The 14,023-nt window shown below is 40.9% G+C and overlaps 1 protein-coding gene across 3 annotated transcripts in view; it reads left to right on the forward strand.

Moving 5' to 3' along the window:
- The window catches only part of LOC126175147 (histone deacetylase 5), a 326,032-nt gene that overhangs the window by 282,883 nt on the left and 29,126 nt on the right, over positions 1-14,023 (forward strand). For all 3 annotated transcript variants that reach the window (XM_049921708.1, XM_049921707.1, XM_049921709.1), the window contains one exon: positions 11,301-11,441. In XM_049921708.1, the coding sequence (XP_049777665.1) occupies positions 11,301-11,441 (141 nt within the window). The remainder of the gene's footprint in view (positions 1-11,300; positions 11,442-14,023) is intronic.

The raw sequence follows: 14,023 nt of genomic DNA on the forward strand, positions 1-14,023 counted from the left end.
GGTAACAGTATGTGTGTATTATGATAAGATCGTGTTCGTGCCTGTAGAGAGTTGTTGTAGTTTGTTCAGTTGTCATGAGTGCTGTCCTAAAGCAGTCTTTTTCTAGTCTACATATCATTGACCTAATTTGTCTGTCCATAGCAGTGAGTGCATTTTAATATAATTTGGATTTACATCTCATGTTTTCTCCAAGTCTTTGTAACTGTGGGCAAGAGACGACCTTGGGTTTACCTGTATATTGCGAAGTACTTGCCTCTGTATGTATTGTCATAAATTATTCTAGTATAATTTGAAACTGCTTATGTTTTACAGTGTTGTAGGTTTGATGTCCTAAGGTAATTAATATTGGATTGTGGCCATTGGTGTTTGCCCTATGTGACTCTGCCATTCGCCGATGGAGTGTATGGCTCTGTTATTTGTCAGTGTAATATCTGTGTTGCTAGAAGAACCAACTTATCTATTGTAAGTGAGCGGCTGGGGCTCCTTGTTTGTCATGTAAAGATTTCTTTCCTCAATTATGCATTATCATACTGCTGTCTGTCATCATACACTCCTGGAAATGGAAAAAAGAACACATTGACACCGGTGTGTCAGACCCACCATACTTGCTCCGGACACTGCGAGAGGGCTGTACAAGCAATGATCACACGCACGGCACAGCGGACACACCAGGAACTGCGGTGTTGGCCGTCAAATGGCACTAGCTGCGCAGCATTCGTGCACCGCCGCCGTCAGTGTCAGCCAGTTGGCCGTGGCATACGGAGCTCCATCGCAGTCTTTAACACTGGTAGCATGCCGCGACAGCGTGGACGTGAACCGTATGTGCAGTTGACGGACTTTGAGCGAGGGCGTATAGTGGGCATGCGGGAGGCCGGGTGGACGTACCGCCGAATTGCTCAACACGTGGGGCGTGAGGTCTCCACAGTACATTGATGTTGTCGCCAGTGGTCGGCGGAAGGTGCACGTGCCCGTCGACCTGGGACCGGACCGCAGCGATGCACGGATGCACGCCAAGACCGTAAGATCCTACGCAGTGCCGTAGGGGACCGCACCGCCACTTCCCAGCAAATTAGGGACACTGTTGCTCCTGGGGTATCGGCGAGGACCATCCGCAACCATCTCCATGAAGCTGGGCCACAGTCCCGCACACCGTTAGGCCGTCTTCCGCTCACGCCCCAACATCGTGCAGCCCGCCTCCAGTGGTGTCGCGACAGGTGTGAGTGGAGGGACGAATGGAGACGTGTCGTCTTCAGCGATGAGAGTCGCTTCTGCCTTGGTGCCAATGATGGTCGTATGCGTGTTTGGCGCCATGCAGGTGAGCGCCACAATCAGGACTGCATACGACCGAGGCACACAGGGCCAACACCCGGCATCATGATGTGGGGAGCGATCTCCTACACTGGCCGTACACCACTGGTGATCGTCGAGGGGATACTGAATAGTGCACGGTACATCCAAACTGTCATCGAACCCATCGTTCTACCATTCCTAGACCGGCAAGGGAACTTGCTGTTCCAACAGGACAATGCACATCCGCATGTATCCCCTGCCACCCAACGTGCTCTAGAAGGTGTAAGTCAACTACCCTGGCCAGCAAGATCTCCGGATCTGTCCCCCATTGAGCATGTTTGGGACTGGATGAAGCGTCGTCTCACGCGGTCTGCACGTCCAGCACGAACGCTGGTCCAACTGAGGCGCCAGCTGGAAATGGCATGGCAAGCCGTTCCACAGGACTACATCCAGCATCTCTACGATCGTCTCCATGGGAGAATAGCAGCCTGCATTGCTGCGAAAGGTGGATATACACTGTACTAGTGCCGACATTGTGCATGCTCTGTTGCCTGTGTCTATGTGCCTGTGGTTCTGTCAGTGTGATCATGTGATGTATCTGACCCCAGGAATGTGTCAATAAAGTTTCCCCTTCCTGGGACAATGAATTCACGGTGTTCTTATTTCAATTTCCAGGAGTGTAGTTAGAATGCGAGAGGTAGAATATAGCATTTATGTTGGAGGTCACTAGCAGTCTCCTTCTGTTTGCAAATGATGCAAGCTTGTGGATCTTATCTGTGAAGTCTTGGATTTTATTTGCATATTTATTTATTTCTATGGCAGCCATGTGTTTGTCACGTATATGTGGATTCTTGAAGTGGTCCAGCTATTATCTAATATTAAAATTGCTGATGTTGTGTCCAGGTTGCAAGTGAAGACACAGTCAGGATGCTCATCAGGTTAACCTCTTACTGTAGACAAAGTATTTCAGTGCTTAGTTTGTGACAGAGTTTATAGACTTCTAGACTTTTGAGTTTGCTTCTATTGGCATTTAACTGTACAACTATCTACTGTAATTTAACTGTATGACTATGACAGTGTTTGATAGTGACATGGTATGTTGGTCAAGATTGTTGGAAATCAGTATGCACTCTCCCCTGAGCCTTTCATTGTTTGGGTTTGAACAATCAAGGACAGGCTATCTTTAAGTTCTTTAATTTCTTCATTGAACTCAGAAGGTAGGAGTCTGACTTGATGATGTCAGCAACCAGTAGCCCTCTTCCAGCTTCTGGCTTTCGCTAATGATGATTTATATTTTGTGCAGGTTTGATTGTTTTCATGATTATGGTTCATGTCATTATTGATTACAGGTACTCATGTGGATAGTTCTGTTCCTTATAACACATAGTCTGTGTGTTCAGTTAGTCTTTCAGGAGTTGGACACTTTCACTTGTTTGTCAAACTCCTAATGTGAGATGTTGCCACTCAGATTTAATTCATAATCCCATCAATGAAGTGTTCATTACAGCAGGAGGCCTTCCTCTGCACAGCCTTACCCACCATCTGTTTAATGGTAATCACAATTCTAGAAACCTTCTCACTATTCTCTCCTAGTTTATCAACCTCCACATCATATCCCTGATGTATATTTATGTACAGTACAAAATTTCTACCACTTTTCTTATGAATGTATCCTCATAGAAAATAAAATTAGTTTTCTCTTAATCTTAAAATTTGACGATTTATATTTCTTCACCGTGTTTCTGTTGTACAACCCATTTTAATTTTTAAATGAAAATCACATAATCATTTAACCCAAGCATCTGTAAAAGTACTTGTTAAATGAAATGAAGTATATTTCCATGTAAATAGCCCTGCAACAACACACTTATTTTCTTTGTTCTTCAACCTTTAACAGGCACATTTTTTTTTTTTTGTCACATGCGTGACAACACTGTTGCCTCACTTATTTGTTAGATCACTAGTCCCAGTTGCTCCTACAGTCTCTGTCATTCGATATGGCCTTCACATCTAGCAGGAATGTGGTAAACAAAAAATCCGAATTGTACCATCCTTTTTTTGTAATCTGGTGCTGGAGCTAGTATCGAGGTGCCTGGTGAACTGCAGACAATACATACTAACATCCTTGAAAAACTTTGATGTATATTGTTAAAAAGAAAGATGATGAGACTTACCAAACAAAAGCGCTGGCAGGTCAATAGACACACAAACAAACACAAACATACACACAAAATTCTAGCTTTCGTAACCAACGGTTGCCTCGTCAGGAAAGAGGGAAGGAGAGGGAAAGACAAAAGGATATGGGTTTTAAGGGAGAGGGTAAGGAGTCATTCCAATCCCGGGAGCGGAAAGACTTACCTTAGGGGGAAAAAAGGACAGGTATACACTCGCGCACACACACACACATCCATCTGCATATACACAGACACAAGCAGACATTTTGTGTGTATGTTTTTGTTTGTTTGTGTGTCTATCGACCTGCCAGCGCTTTTGTTTGGTAAGTCTCATCATCTTTCTTTTTAAATATATTTTTCCCACGTGGAATGTTTCCCTCTATTATATTCATATCATTAATTTGATCTATATTGTATTGATATACTAAAATCTCTGTTATTCCATAAAATTCAAGCCCTCTGAAACTCAATATTGTTAAAAATGTAGCCCATAAGTTTTGTGCAGCCAATTTTTTACAATTCCAGTAATGTATTTTGTTTTATTAAAAATGTTATGGATATTTATTCAATTTTGTCGTATTCAGAATATATAAGTTAAAGTAGAGACCTTTATAAAAATTCTCTATAAGTAGGTTGGTACTTAAAATCCGTCCTAGCAAGTATGCCCCGATTTTTGCTTTTATTCTATTAAGATAACACAATATATGGGTAAATTTTTTCCTTAAGGCCAGACTTTATTTTGTACAAAGAATTAAATTAATTGGAAATGATTTCCTTATTGTACTTTTTGTAGTGGAAGGGTTGCCACAGTGATGTTTGTTATGTTTTGTTTTGTAGCTTTCGAACAGTGCATGCCTATGGGGGGGGGGGGGGGGGGGTAATCTCCGCACCCAAAAAAAAAAAAAAAAAAAAAAAAAAAAAAAAAAAAAAAAAAAAAAAACCTTGACATGGGTGGATCTTGCGTAGTTTGTGTTTCTGCCACTCATTGCCAGTTCACTGCCACCTGTGTTGACCTGGCTTGTTCTGTTCATCTGGAGTGATTGTGTTTGTTAGCAATGTTTTTTTCTTGTTTTGTTTTTTATGGTGGCTTGGTTAAGGGAACAATGTGCAGCTGTTAGCTTTTGTTTTCTACTTGGTAAAAATGCTGCTGGAACTGTTTTAATGTTGGAAACAGCTTACCAAGATAATACTGTGGGAAAAACTGAAGTGTACGAGTGGTTTGCTGTATTTGAAAGTGGTGACATTTCGATTGATGACAAACCTTGTACTGGATGTCCATGGACTGTCCAAATTTCAGGGTTTGTTTCCCGGTCCGACCATCAATCAGACCTATTATTTGGACGTTTTAAGAAGATTGCGCAACAGTGTTCATCAAAAAGACCCGATTTATGGGAGACAGGAAGAGACTGGTTCTTCCACAATGGCAACACACCTGCACACACAGCCATCTCTGTTGGACAGTTTTTGGCTAAAAATGGCATGGTTCCACTGCCTCATGCACCTGCCTCGCTCGATCTGGCTCCATATGCCTTTTTCTTATTTCCATATATGGAAAGGGGGCATGAAAGGGCACTGATTTGACAACATTACAGAAGTCCAGGAAAAAATAAATAAATAAATAAATAAAACAATGAGGAGGAGGAGCTGTCAGCCATTTCTAAAGATGACTACAGAAAATGTTTTGAACAATGGGAGGAATGGTGGGACAAATATATTAGTTGAGAATATTTTGAAGTGGATAAGGTTGTTTTGTAAACAATTTGAAAATATATAGCTTTTAAAAATAATTTTTTTTTTTTTTTTGTATTTTAAATTTAGTTAAATTAACCTGAATGTTAAACTGCATTGATTGACTGTTCTGTGAGTTCTTGGTAGAATATTTTATACATTATGAATGAAACACACACAACACTGGTGTAATATTGTACAAATATTTATTATTTGTTACACAAACTAGTTTTCAACTGTTACATGATCATCTGGTTCAAAGATAAGTATGTGGGCCATTGAAATTTTGTTGAAACAAAGATTTTAAATTAGTACATCTACAGAGTATCTCCATTTCCAGAGGTAAAAAATCTTAATGTTAGAATTAGGAATAAAACAAGAGGGATTATTTCAGTGTAAATGTAATGTAAGATTATTTAACTACTGTAAAGTATGTGGCACATTAATTAATGAACTATAGACAAAGTGCAACAATTGTAAATAGAAGAAAATAATTACACAATATACTTTGGTGACATATTCCAAAGATGTGGCTGAACAAAATAATCTGGTCTTTAATAGGTCCTAAATTACAAACAGATAAGATACAATAGTGATATTAAGCAGGTGAGTGAAGCAGCTTTGATTATACAATGTAATTTTTTCAACACAGCAAGAGAAATTATACACACATCAAAAAAAAGTTATGCATCACCCTGGTTCCTATAACTCCTGAAGACAGACTTTGACTGTGGATATTGTATCACAGACTAAGTGCCTTTGGTTGTTCAGAGATGTCACTAAACCCACCCAAATATGTAAACAACCATGCATGAGTAGTGCCCATTAGACAGAGGGGGGCCGACACCGGATCAGTTCTACATCTACATCTACATTGATACTCCGCAAGCCACCCAACGGTGTGTGGCGGAGGGCACTTTACGTGCCACTGTCATTACCTCCCTTTCCTGTTCCAGTCGCGTATGGTTCGCGGGAAGAACGACTGTCTGAAAGCCTCCGTGCGCGCTCTAATCTCTCTAATTTTACATTCGTGATCTCCTCGGGAAGTATAAGTAGGGGGAAGCAATATATTCGATACCTCATCCAGAAACGCATCCTCTCGAAACCTGGCGAGCAAGCTACACCGCGATGCAGAGCGCCTCTCTTGCAGAGTCTGCCACTTGAGCTTATTAAACATCTCCGTAACGCTATCACGGTTACCAAATAACCCAGTGACGAAACGCGCCGCTCTTCTTTGGATCTTCTCTATCTCCTCCGTCAACCCGACCTGGTACGGATCCCACACTGATGAGCAATACTCAAGTATAGGTCGAACGAGTGTTTTGTAAGCCACCTCCTTTGTTGATGGACTACATTTTCTAAGCACTCTCCCAATGAATCTCAACCTGGTACCCGCCTTACCAACAATTAGTTTTATATGATCATTCCACTTCAAATCGTTCCGTACGCATACTCCCAGATATTTTACAGAAGTAACTGCTACCAGTGTTTGTTCCGCTATCATATAATCATACAATAAAGGATCCTTCTTTCTATGTATTCGCAATACATTACATTTGTCTATGTTAAGGGTCAGTTGCCACTCCCTGCACCAAGTGCCTATCCGCTGCAGATCTTCCTGTATTTCGCTACAATTTTCTAATGCAGCAACTTCTCTGTATACTACAGCATCATCCGCGAAAAGCCGCATGGAACTTCCGACACTATCTACTAAGTCATTTATATATATTGTGAAAAGCAATGGTCCCATAACACTCCCCTGTGGCACGCCAGAGGTTACTTTAACGTCTGTAGACGTCTCTCCATTGATAACAACATGCTGTGTTCTGTTTGCTAAAATCTCTTCAATCCAGCCACACAGCTGGTCTGATATTCCGTAGGCTCTTACTTTGTTTATCAGGCGACAGTGCGGAACTGTATCGAACGCCTTCCGGAAGTCAAGAAAAATAGCATCTACCTGGGAGCCTGTATCTAATATTTTCTGAGTCTCATGAACAAATAAGGCGAGTTGGGTCTCACACGATCGCTGTTTCCGGAATCCATGTTGATTCCTACATAGTAGATTCTGGGTTTCCAGAAATGACATGATACGCGAGCAAAAAACATGTTCTAAAATTCTACAAGAGATCGACGTAAGAGATATAGGTCTATAGTTTTGCGCATCTGCTCGATGACCCTTCTTGAAGACTGGGACTATCTGTGCTCTTTTCCAATCATTTGGAACCCTCCGTTCCTCTAGAGACTTGCGGTACACGGCTGTCATTCCACTAGGAAGGAGGTACACGGCTTGTGTTGTCTGTAGTTCAACCATGCCTAGACGGTCAAGACTGCAGTTCGATCGTGTCCACATTGCTACTTTGTGCCAGGAATGGCTCTCAACAAGGGAAGTGTCCAGGCATCACGGAGTGAACCAAAGCGATTTTGTTCGGACATGGAGGAGATAGAGAGAGACAGGAACTAACGATGCCATGACTCGCTCAGGCCACCCAAGGGCTACTACTGCAGTGGATGACCGCTACCTATGGATTATGGCTCAGAGGAACCCTGACAGCAATGCCACCATGCTGAAAATGCTTTTCGTGCAGCCACAGGAGTTGTGTTTGGAGGCAACCCAGTCAACCTGAATGCCTTTGACACACTGTCCAGCGAAGCATCAAGGTGGAGGTTCCCTGCTGTTTTGGGGTGACATTATGTGGGGCCCACATATGCTACTGGTGGTCATGGAAGGCGCCGTAATGGCTGTATGATATGTGAATGCCATCCTCCGACCGATAGTGCAACCATATTGACTAGGCATTTATCTTCATGGACACCCAGTCATGGCCCCATCGTGCACATCTTGTGAATGACTTCCTTCAGGATAACGACATCACTCAACTAGAGTGGCCAGCATGTTCTTCAGACATGAACCCTATCGAACATGGCTGGGATAGATTGAAAAGGGCTGCTTATGAACGACGTGACCCACCAACAACTCTGAGGGATCTACATCGAAACGCCGTTGAGGGCTGGGACAATCTGGACCAACAGTGCCTTGATGAACTTATGGATAGTATGCCACGACAAATACAGGCATGCATCAGTGCAAGAGGACATGCTACTGTGTGTTAGAAGTACCTTTGTGTACAGCAGTCTGGACTACCATCTCTGAAGGTCTCACTGTATGGTGGTACAACATGCAGTGTGTGGTTTTTCATGAGCAATAAAAAATACGGAAATGGTGTTTATGTTGATCTCTGTTCCAATTTTATGTACAGATTCTGGAACTCTTCGAACCGAGTGATGCGAAACTTTTTTCTTATGTGTGTAGTAATTGAAGTAAAGGAAAATCAGGCGTGTGAATAAGAGTAGTATTTGCAGTAAGAAGTGGCAGGTACTGTATCTGATCATTCAGTGATAGGCTTGGGTTGATGGCTAATTGTTTATTAATTTCCAAATTTTCAAGATAGTTCTTCTTCGTTTCTTTATGGATGTGATATAACACATCACGTTTCACCTTGTAACTATGGCCATCTTTAAATCCAGTAACGCAAAAACAACATTTTTGTGCACAACACTGTTGGACACTTTTTGCCCCATGGTGAAGACAGCACCCAAGCTTTGGAAAAGAGTGGAACATATATAGAACTACTTGTAATTGTGGCAAATTCTATATATTTCAATCTGTCAGGGCAGTATTGGCCCACTTGAGGAAACACCACAGAAGTTGAAAACTTACAAAAGGAGATTCTGCTTTTGCAGATCATCTGCTTTAAGAAGTCCTTAGTTACAAGGGGAAACACGATATTCCATCACATCCATAAAGGAAGATTAGCTATCTTCAATAAACCCATGTTCATCAACCCAAGCTTAGTACTTAACTACCAGATGCAGTTCCCTTACTCACCACTTCTAACTGCATATACTGCTCATAATCCTATCCAGGCCATGTTGTAAATTACCCTCTTACTACTCACATGCCCTATTTTCCTGTATTTCGGTTACTATAATTGCTCCCGATGTGTTAAAAAAATTACATTGTATAATCACAACTGCTTCATTCACCTGATTAATATCACTGTTATATCTTACCTGTTATTAATTTAGGTCCTATTAAAGACCAGATTATTTTGTTCGGCCACATCTTTGGGATATGTCACCGAAGTTCATTGTGCAATTATTTTCTTCTATTTACAATTGTTGTAATTTGTTGAGTTAACTTATCACGTATTTTATCTTAGTTAAATAATCTTACATCACATTTACATTGAAATAATCCTTCGTGTTTATTCCTAATTCTAACATTAACATTTTTCATCTCTGGAAATGGAGATACTGTCTAGATGCACTAGTTTAAAATCTTTGATCCAATAAAATCACACTACAGCACATACTTATCTTTGTAAGTGCTAATGGTGTAACAACTGGAAACTGGTTCATATAAGAAATAATAAATATTGTAGAATATTACAACAGGGTTGCGAGCGTTTCATTCATAATGAATGTTAAACTGTTCTTCATAACCAATTGATTTCCGAGCATTCTCCCATCAAATCAAATGAAATGTTATTTATTTATAAGCCGAAATGAACAGCTAGTAGATGGAGGGGCCAGGTAAATTTCATCTTGAAATTAGTTTTTGAGTTGATAATGGTTTTTCCCCCCTTTCAGTTCTGGATTACTGATCTTAAACTGCAGAAAATTGAAATTGTTAAAGTAAATTTATCAGTATCTTACAAAGCAGCAGCAGCATCATTGTTATTGGAATAGCTTTTGACCTCTCACTCACTCCCCCCCACTTCCCCCTCCCCCACTTTTCTTTCCCTGTAGTGTTTCCTTTCCTCGGGTTTCTGCCATGAAAATATAAAACAGAAAATCTGATTGGGTTTTGAATTTTGATGGAATAAGTTACGGATAAGGCGGACTTCGTATTATTGATTGAGATAGTGCTGTAATTTGACCGTGCATGGCAGACCGGGTCGGCAACATTACAAACTATAGTGTACGGAAATAGCATTTCCGACTGTACAGAAATAGCATCAGAAACTAGTTGAAATTTACCTTATAATCTTGTTAGAAACACAGTACTAATTACAATATAGTCTTCGTGGCTGTCTTCATAATTTTCTTGTAGTATGACCTGTTTTCATTGTTCTCCATCTGTTGAAAATTTCTTCAAGTTGTCACTGTCAGGATCAATTTACAAATTTGGGGATAACCATTTCGAATCCCTATTGAAACAACTTCGTTTCGTAATATAATTTTAATTTCCACTTAAAAGCATATTTAACACAGCGCCGAAAAATACACGTCTTTCGTATGAAGACAAGAGAGAGAGAGTGTAATCAATTAGTTGTTAAAAACAAACACCTACGCAAAAGTAAAAAAAAGATATCAAAATTATTTATAAAAATCGGTCGCTGGTGCAGCGCTCTTCTGCATGTGCGATCGTAAATCATATCTTTGTATTGGTGGAGGCGCGGTAGTCAAAGTACCGTTACACTGACAAAGCAGCGACAGCATCATTGTTATTGGAATAGCTTTTGACGTCTCACTCACCCCCCCCCCCCACTTCCCCCTCCCCCACTTTTCTTTCTCTGTGCCTTGTGTTTGATCATAATCCCAAAATAATAATAGAAACTTATGAAATAGTCGGAACTGACAAGTGTTCTGTCAGTAGATATACGTGTTGTTCATAAAGGAAATTTGGTGTTTCTTAAAATTTGAATCATGAAAAACAAATTATTTGATTGTCTTCAAGTGGGGATGGCAGTGGTTATCACACAGTTTGTATTTCAGAGGATGATGATTCAAATCCCTGTCACGCCATCCAGATTTTGGTTTTCTATGATTCCCTAAATTGCTTAGTCAAATGCTGGCATGCTTCCTATGAAAGGGCATGGCGAATTTCTTTCCTAATCCAAGTTCGTGCTCTGTCATTAATTACCTGATTGTCAATGGGATGTTAAACTCTTAATATTTCTTCCTTCCCTGCTTTTTTCATTCTATTATCACTAATGGTGTTGAAAGATGGTACAAAATTCCTCATTGTATGTAAGTAATGTAGGTGTGTTAATAATAGGAAACTATAAAATTCTCCATTTATTGATTAATTTCCTGTACTTTCAGGAGTACTCTCCAGAGGTGGTGCTGGTGTCTGCAGGGTTTGATGCAGCTGCAGGGCATGCTGCTCCTTTGGGTGGCTACAAAGTCTCCCCAGCGTGCTTTGGCCACATGACTCATCAGCTGATGCAGCTCGCTGATGGAAAGGTGTGTACATTGTATCGTCACATGCTCTTCTTTTAGTGTCTCAGTAGGGACAAATTCCCAGTCAGCCCTCCTTCCTGCCCTACTCTTTCAGTAAAAAAATTTCTAACCAGATGCTACAGAAATTTGCAACCTATGGACTGAGTCTATGGCACACATTGTACTTTTCCCTATCTTTTCTTTGTCCCCTTTTTTTAATGTTTCCATTTGACACTGATGCGTTTTTAGTAATAGAACCCTACTAAAACAATGAAACACGTAAAATTAATTTTTGGAAACCAGCAGAATGGTTGTAAGGTGCCCACAACAGTAGAGTAACACATGGACGTGTATTTGATCTGACAGTGGTGTCTGAGGAATAAATCATGGTGCTGAGCCTTATTAGCCCTCAACAGAAGTAAGCTGGTGTGTGATCTGTTCCTGAATAATATTTTATATAATCTATATTTATATTTCATTTACCAAATAGTTTATTACATCCTCCTATCACCATCTGCTCCAGTCTCATCACAAAAGTCACCTATCCCATCAAAAGCAGACATCATGTATCCCATCAAAGGCAGGGCTACCTATGAAACCTGTCATGTGATCTACAAGCTAAGCTGCAAGCGCTGTGCTGTATTCTACATGGGCAGGACAACCAACAACCCGTCTGTCTGCATGAAGGGCCTCTGACAAACTGTGACCAAGAAAAACCTGGACCACCCTGTTGCTGAACACGCCATTCTTCATTTCAGTGACTGCTTCACAGCTTGTGCCGTCTGGATCCTTTCACTAACACCAGCTTTTCTGAATTGCATAGTTGGGAACTCTCCCTGCTATCCTATGTTCCCAAGACCTTCTTGCCTCAACCTTTGTTAGCGCTTGTGCTTACCTTCTAGGCTCTTCCCTTTTCCCATTCCAGCACAACACAGCCCTCCATACCACTAATGTACCAGTCTTTTTGCTTCTCGTCTTTTTCACTAACCCCCCCCCCCCCCCCCCCCCTTCCATCTAACCTCCCAATTGAACCTAGGCATTTTACTGTCCCCTACCCTGCTATCCTTCCCCCACCCCACCCCAGCCTCCTCCTTACCCCCACCCTGTTGTCTTTCCCATAGTGCACTGCTGCTCGCAGATTTAAAATCTGGGAACCAGTTTAAAAATTAGAAGAAGACTTGTTTTTAATTGTACTTGCATGAGTAGGAAGAAAATGATAAAATGTTTAATATTATTAAACATTAACCATTTGTACATATCTTGTAAACTGACTCACTCCACATCATTTCAGTAAAAGAACTGTTCATATGATCTGTGGAACATGTAACTAGCTAACTATCTAATGAAGGTGTGCAGCTCTGTATGGCCATTTAACGTGAAGCCTTCCTGCACCATGGTGCCATCACCACAAAACCAGTCTCTTTCCACGATGTTCCTTGGGTTGTATTGGCTATCTGCTTCTCTCCGTAGTAATGTGTGATGAAACCCATTTTGCATACTGAAAAGGGTCCAATTTTGATATTGCCGACTCCGCAATAAGGGCCTGTGTGTGAGCAGGATGCACATGACCTGACATCTGGCAAACAGCCTACTGTTCTGGGTCCCCGATACACAGTTTGTTGTGAAACAACTACTCCTGAAGGAGCTGCATGCTCTGCAGCCAATTGTCTTGCAGATTTCATCCAGCAGTTAAGCCCAGATACCGGTCCTGCTGTGGGGTGGTTATTCTCGGTTGACTTGATTCTAGCCTGTGACAAATGTCTCCTTTGTCTCAAAACTGTCGCCAAAACCTCGAAGTGACACTGTGTGGCACATCTGAGGATAATGAGACTTTGCTATGTGTCCAGCTCCTTCCAGGTGGCATAGTATTTTACCCTGCAAAACAGGCTTTGTGGTATTGTTTTGTCAACTTCATTAGATTAGATTAGTTTTTTGTTCCATAGATCCGTGATGGGAGATCCTCGTGGATGTGGAACATGTCAATTTTTTAAAGCTGAAATAACAATACTAATAGTATGAATATATACAATACGTCATTTGTTTCTATTAAAAAATTTGTCAATGGAGTAGAAGGAGTTGGCCACTAGTAAGTCTTTCAGGCTCCTTTTAAACTGATCTTTATTTGTAACTAAATTTTTTATGTTTGCTGGCAAATTATTGAAGATGAGTGTTCCTGAGTAGTGGACCCCTTTTTGAACTAAAGTAAGTGCTTTTAAGTCCTTGTGCAGATCATTTTTGTTCCTGGTATTGTTATGTATGAACTGAGCTGTTTGTTGGAAAAAGAGATATATTATTTAGGACAAATTTCATTAAGGAGTAAATATACTGAGAGGTAGTAGTAGTATACCCAGTTCTTTGAAGAGGTTTCTACAGGACGTCCGTGAATTTACTCCACAAATAATATGTATTACACGCTTTTGTACTCTGAAAACTTTTGTTTGACTTGACGAGTTACCCCAAAATATTATACCATACCACATTATGGAATGAAAGTAGGCAAAGTATGCAAGCTTTTTCATTTTTTTGTCACCTATGTCTGCTAACACTCGAATTGCAAATACAGATTTGTTAAGGCGTTTCTGCAGTTCTGTGGTGTGCTCATCAAG

The sequence above is a fragment of the Schistocerca cancellata genome, chromosome 3 (assembly GCF_023864275.1).
Source record: "Schistocerca cancellata isolate TAMUIC-IGC-003103 chromosome 3, iqSchCanc2.1, whole genome shotgun sequence".
NCBI lineage: Eukaryota > Metazoa > Arthropoda > Insecta > Orthoptera > Acrididae > Schistocerca > Schistocerca cancellata.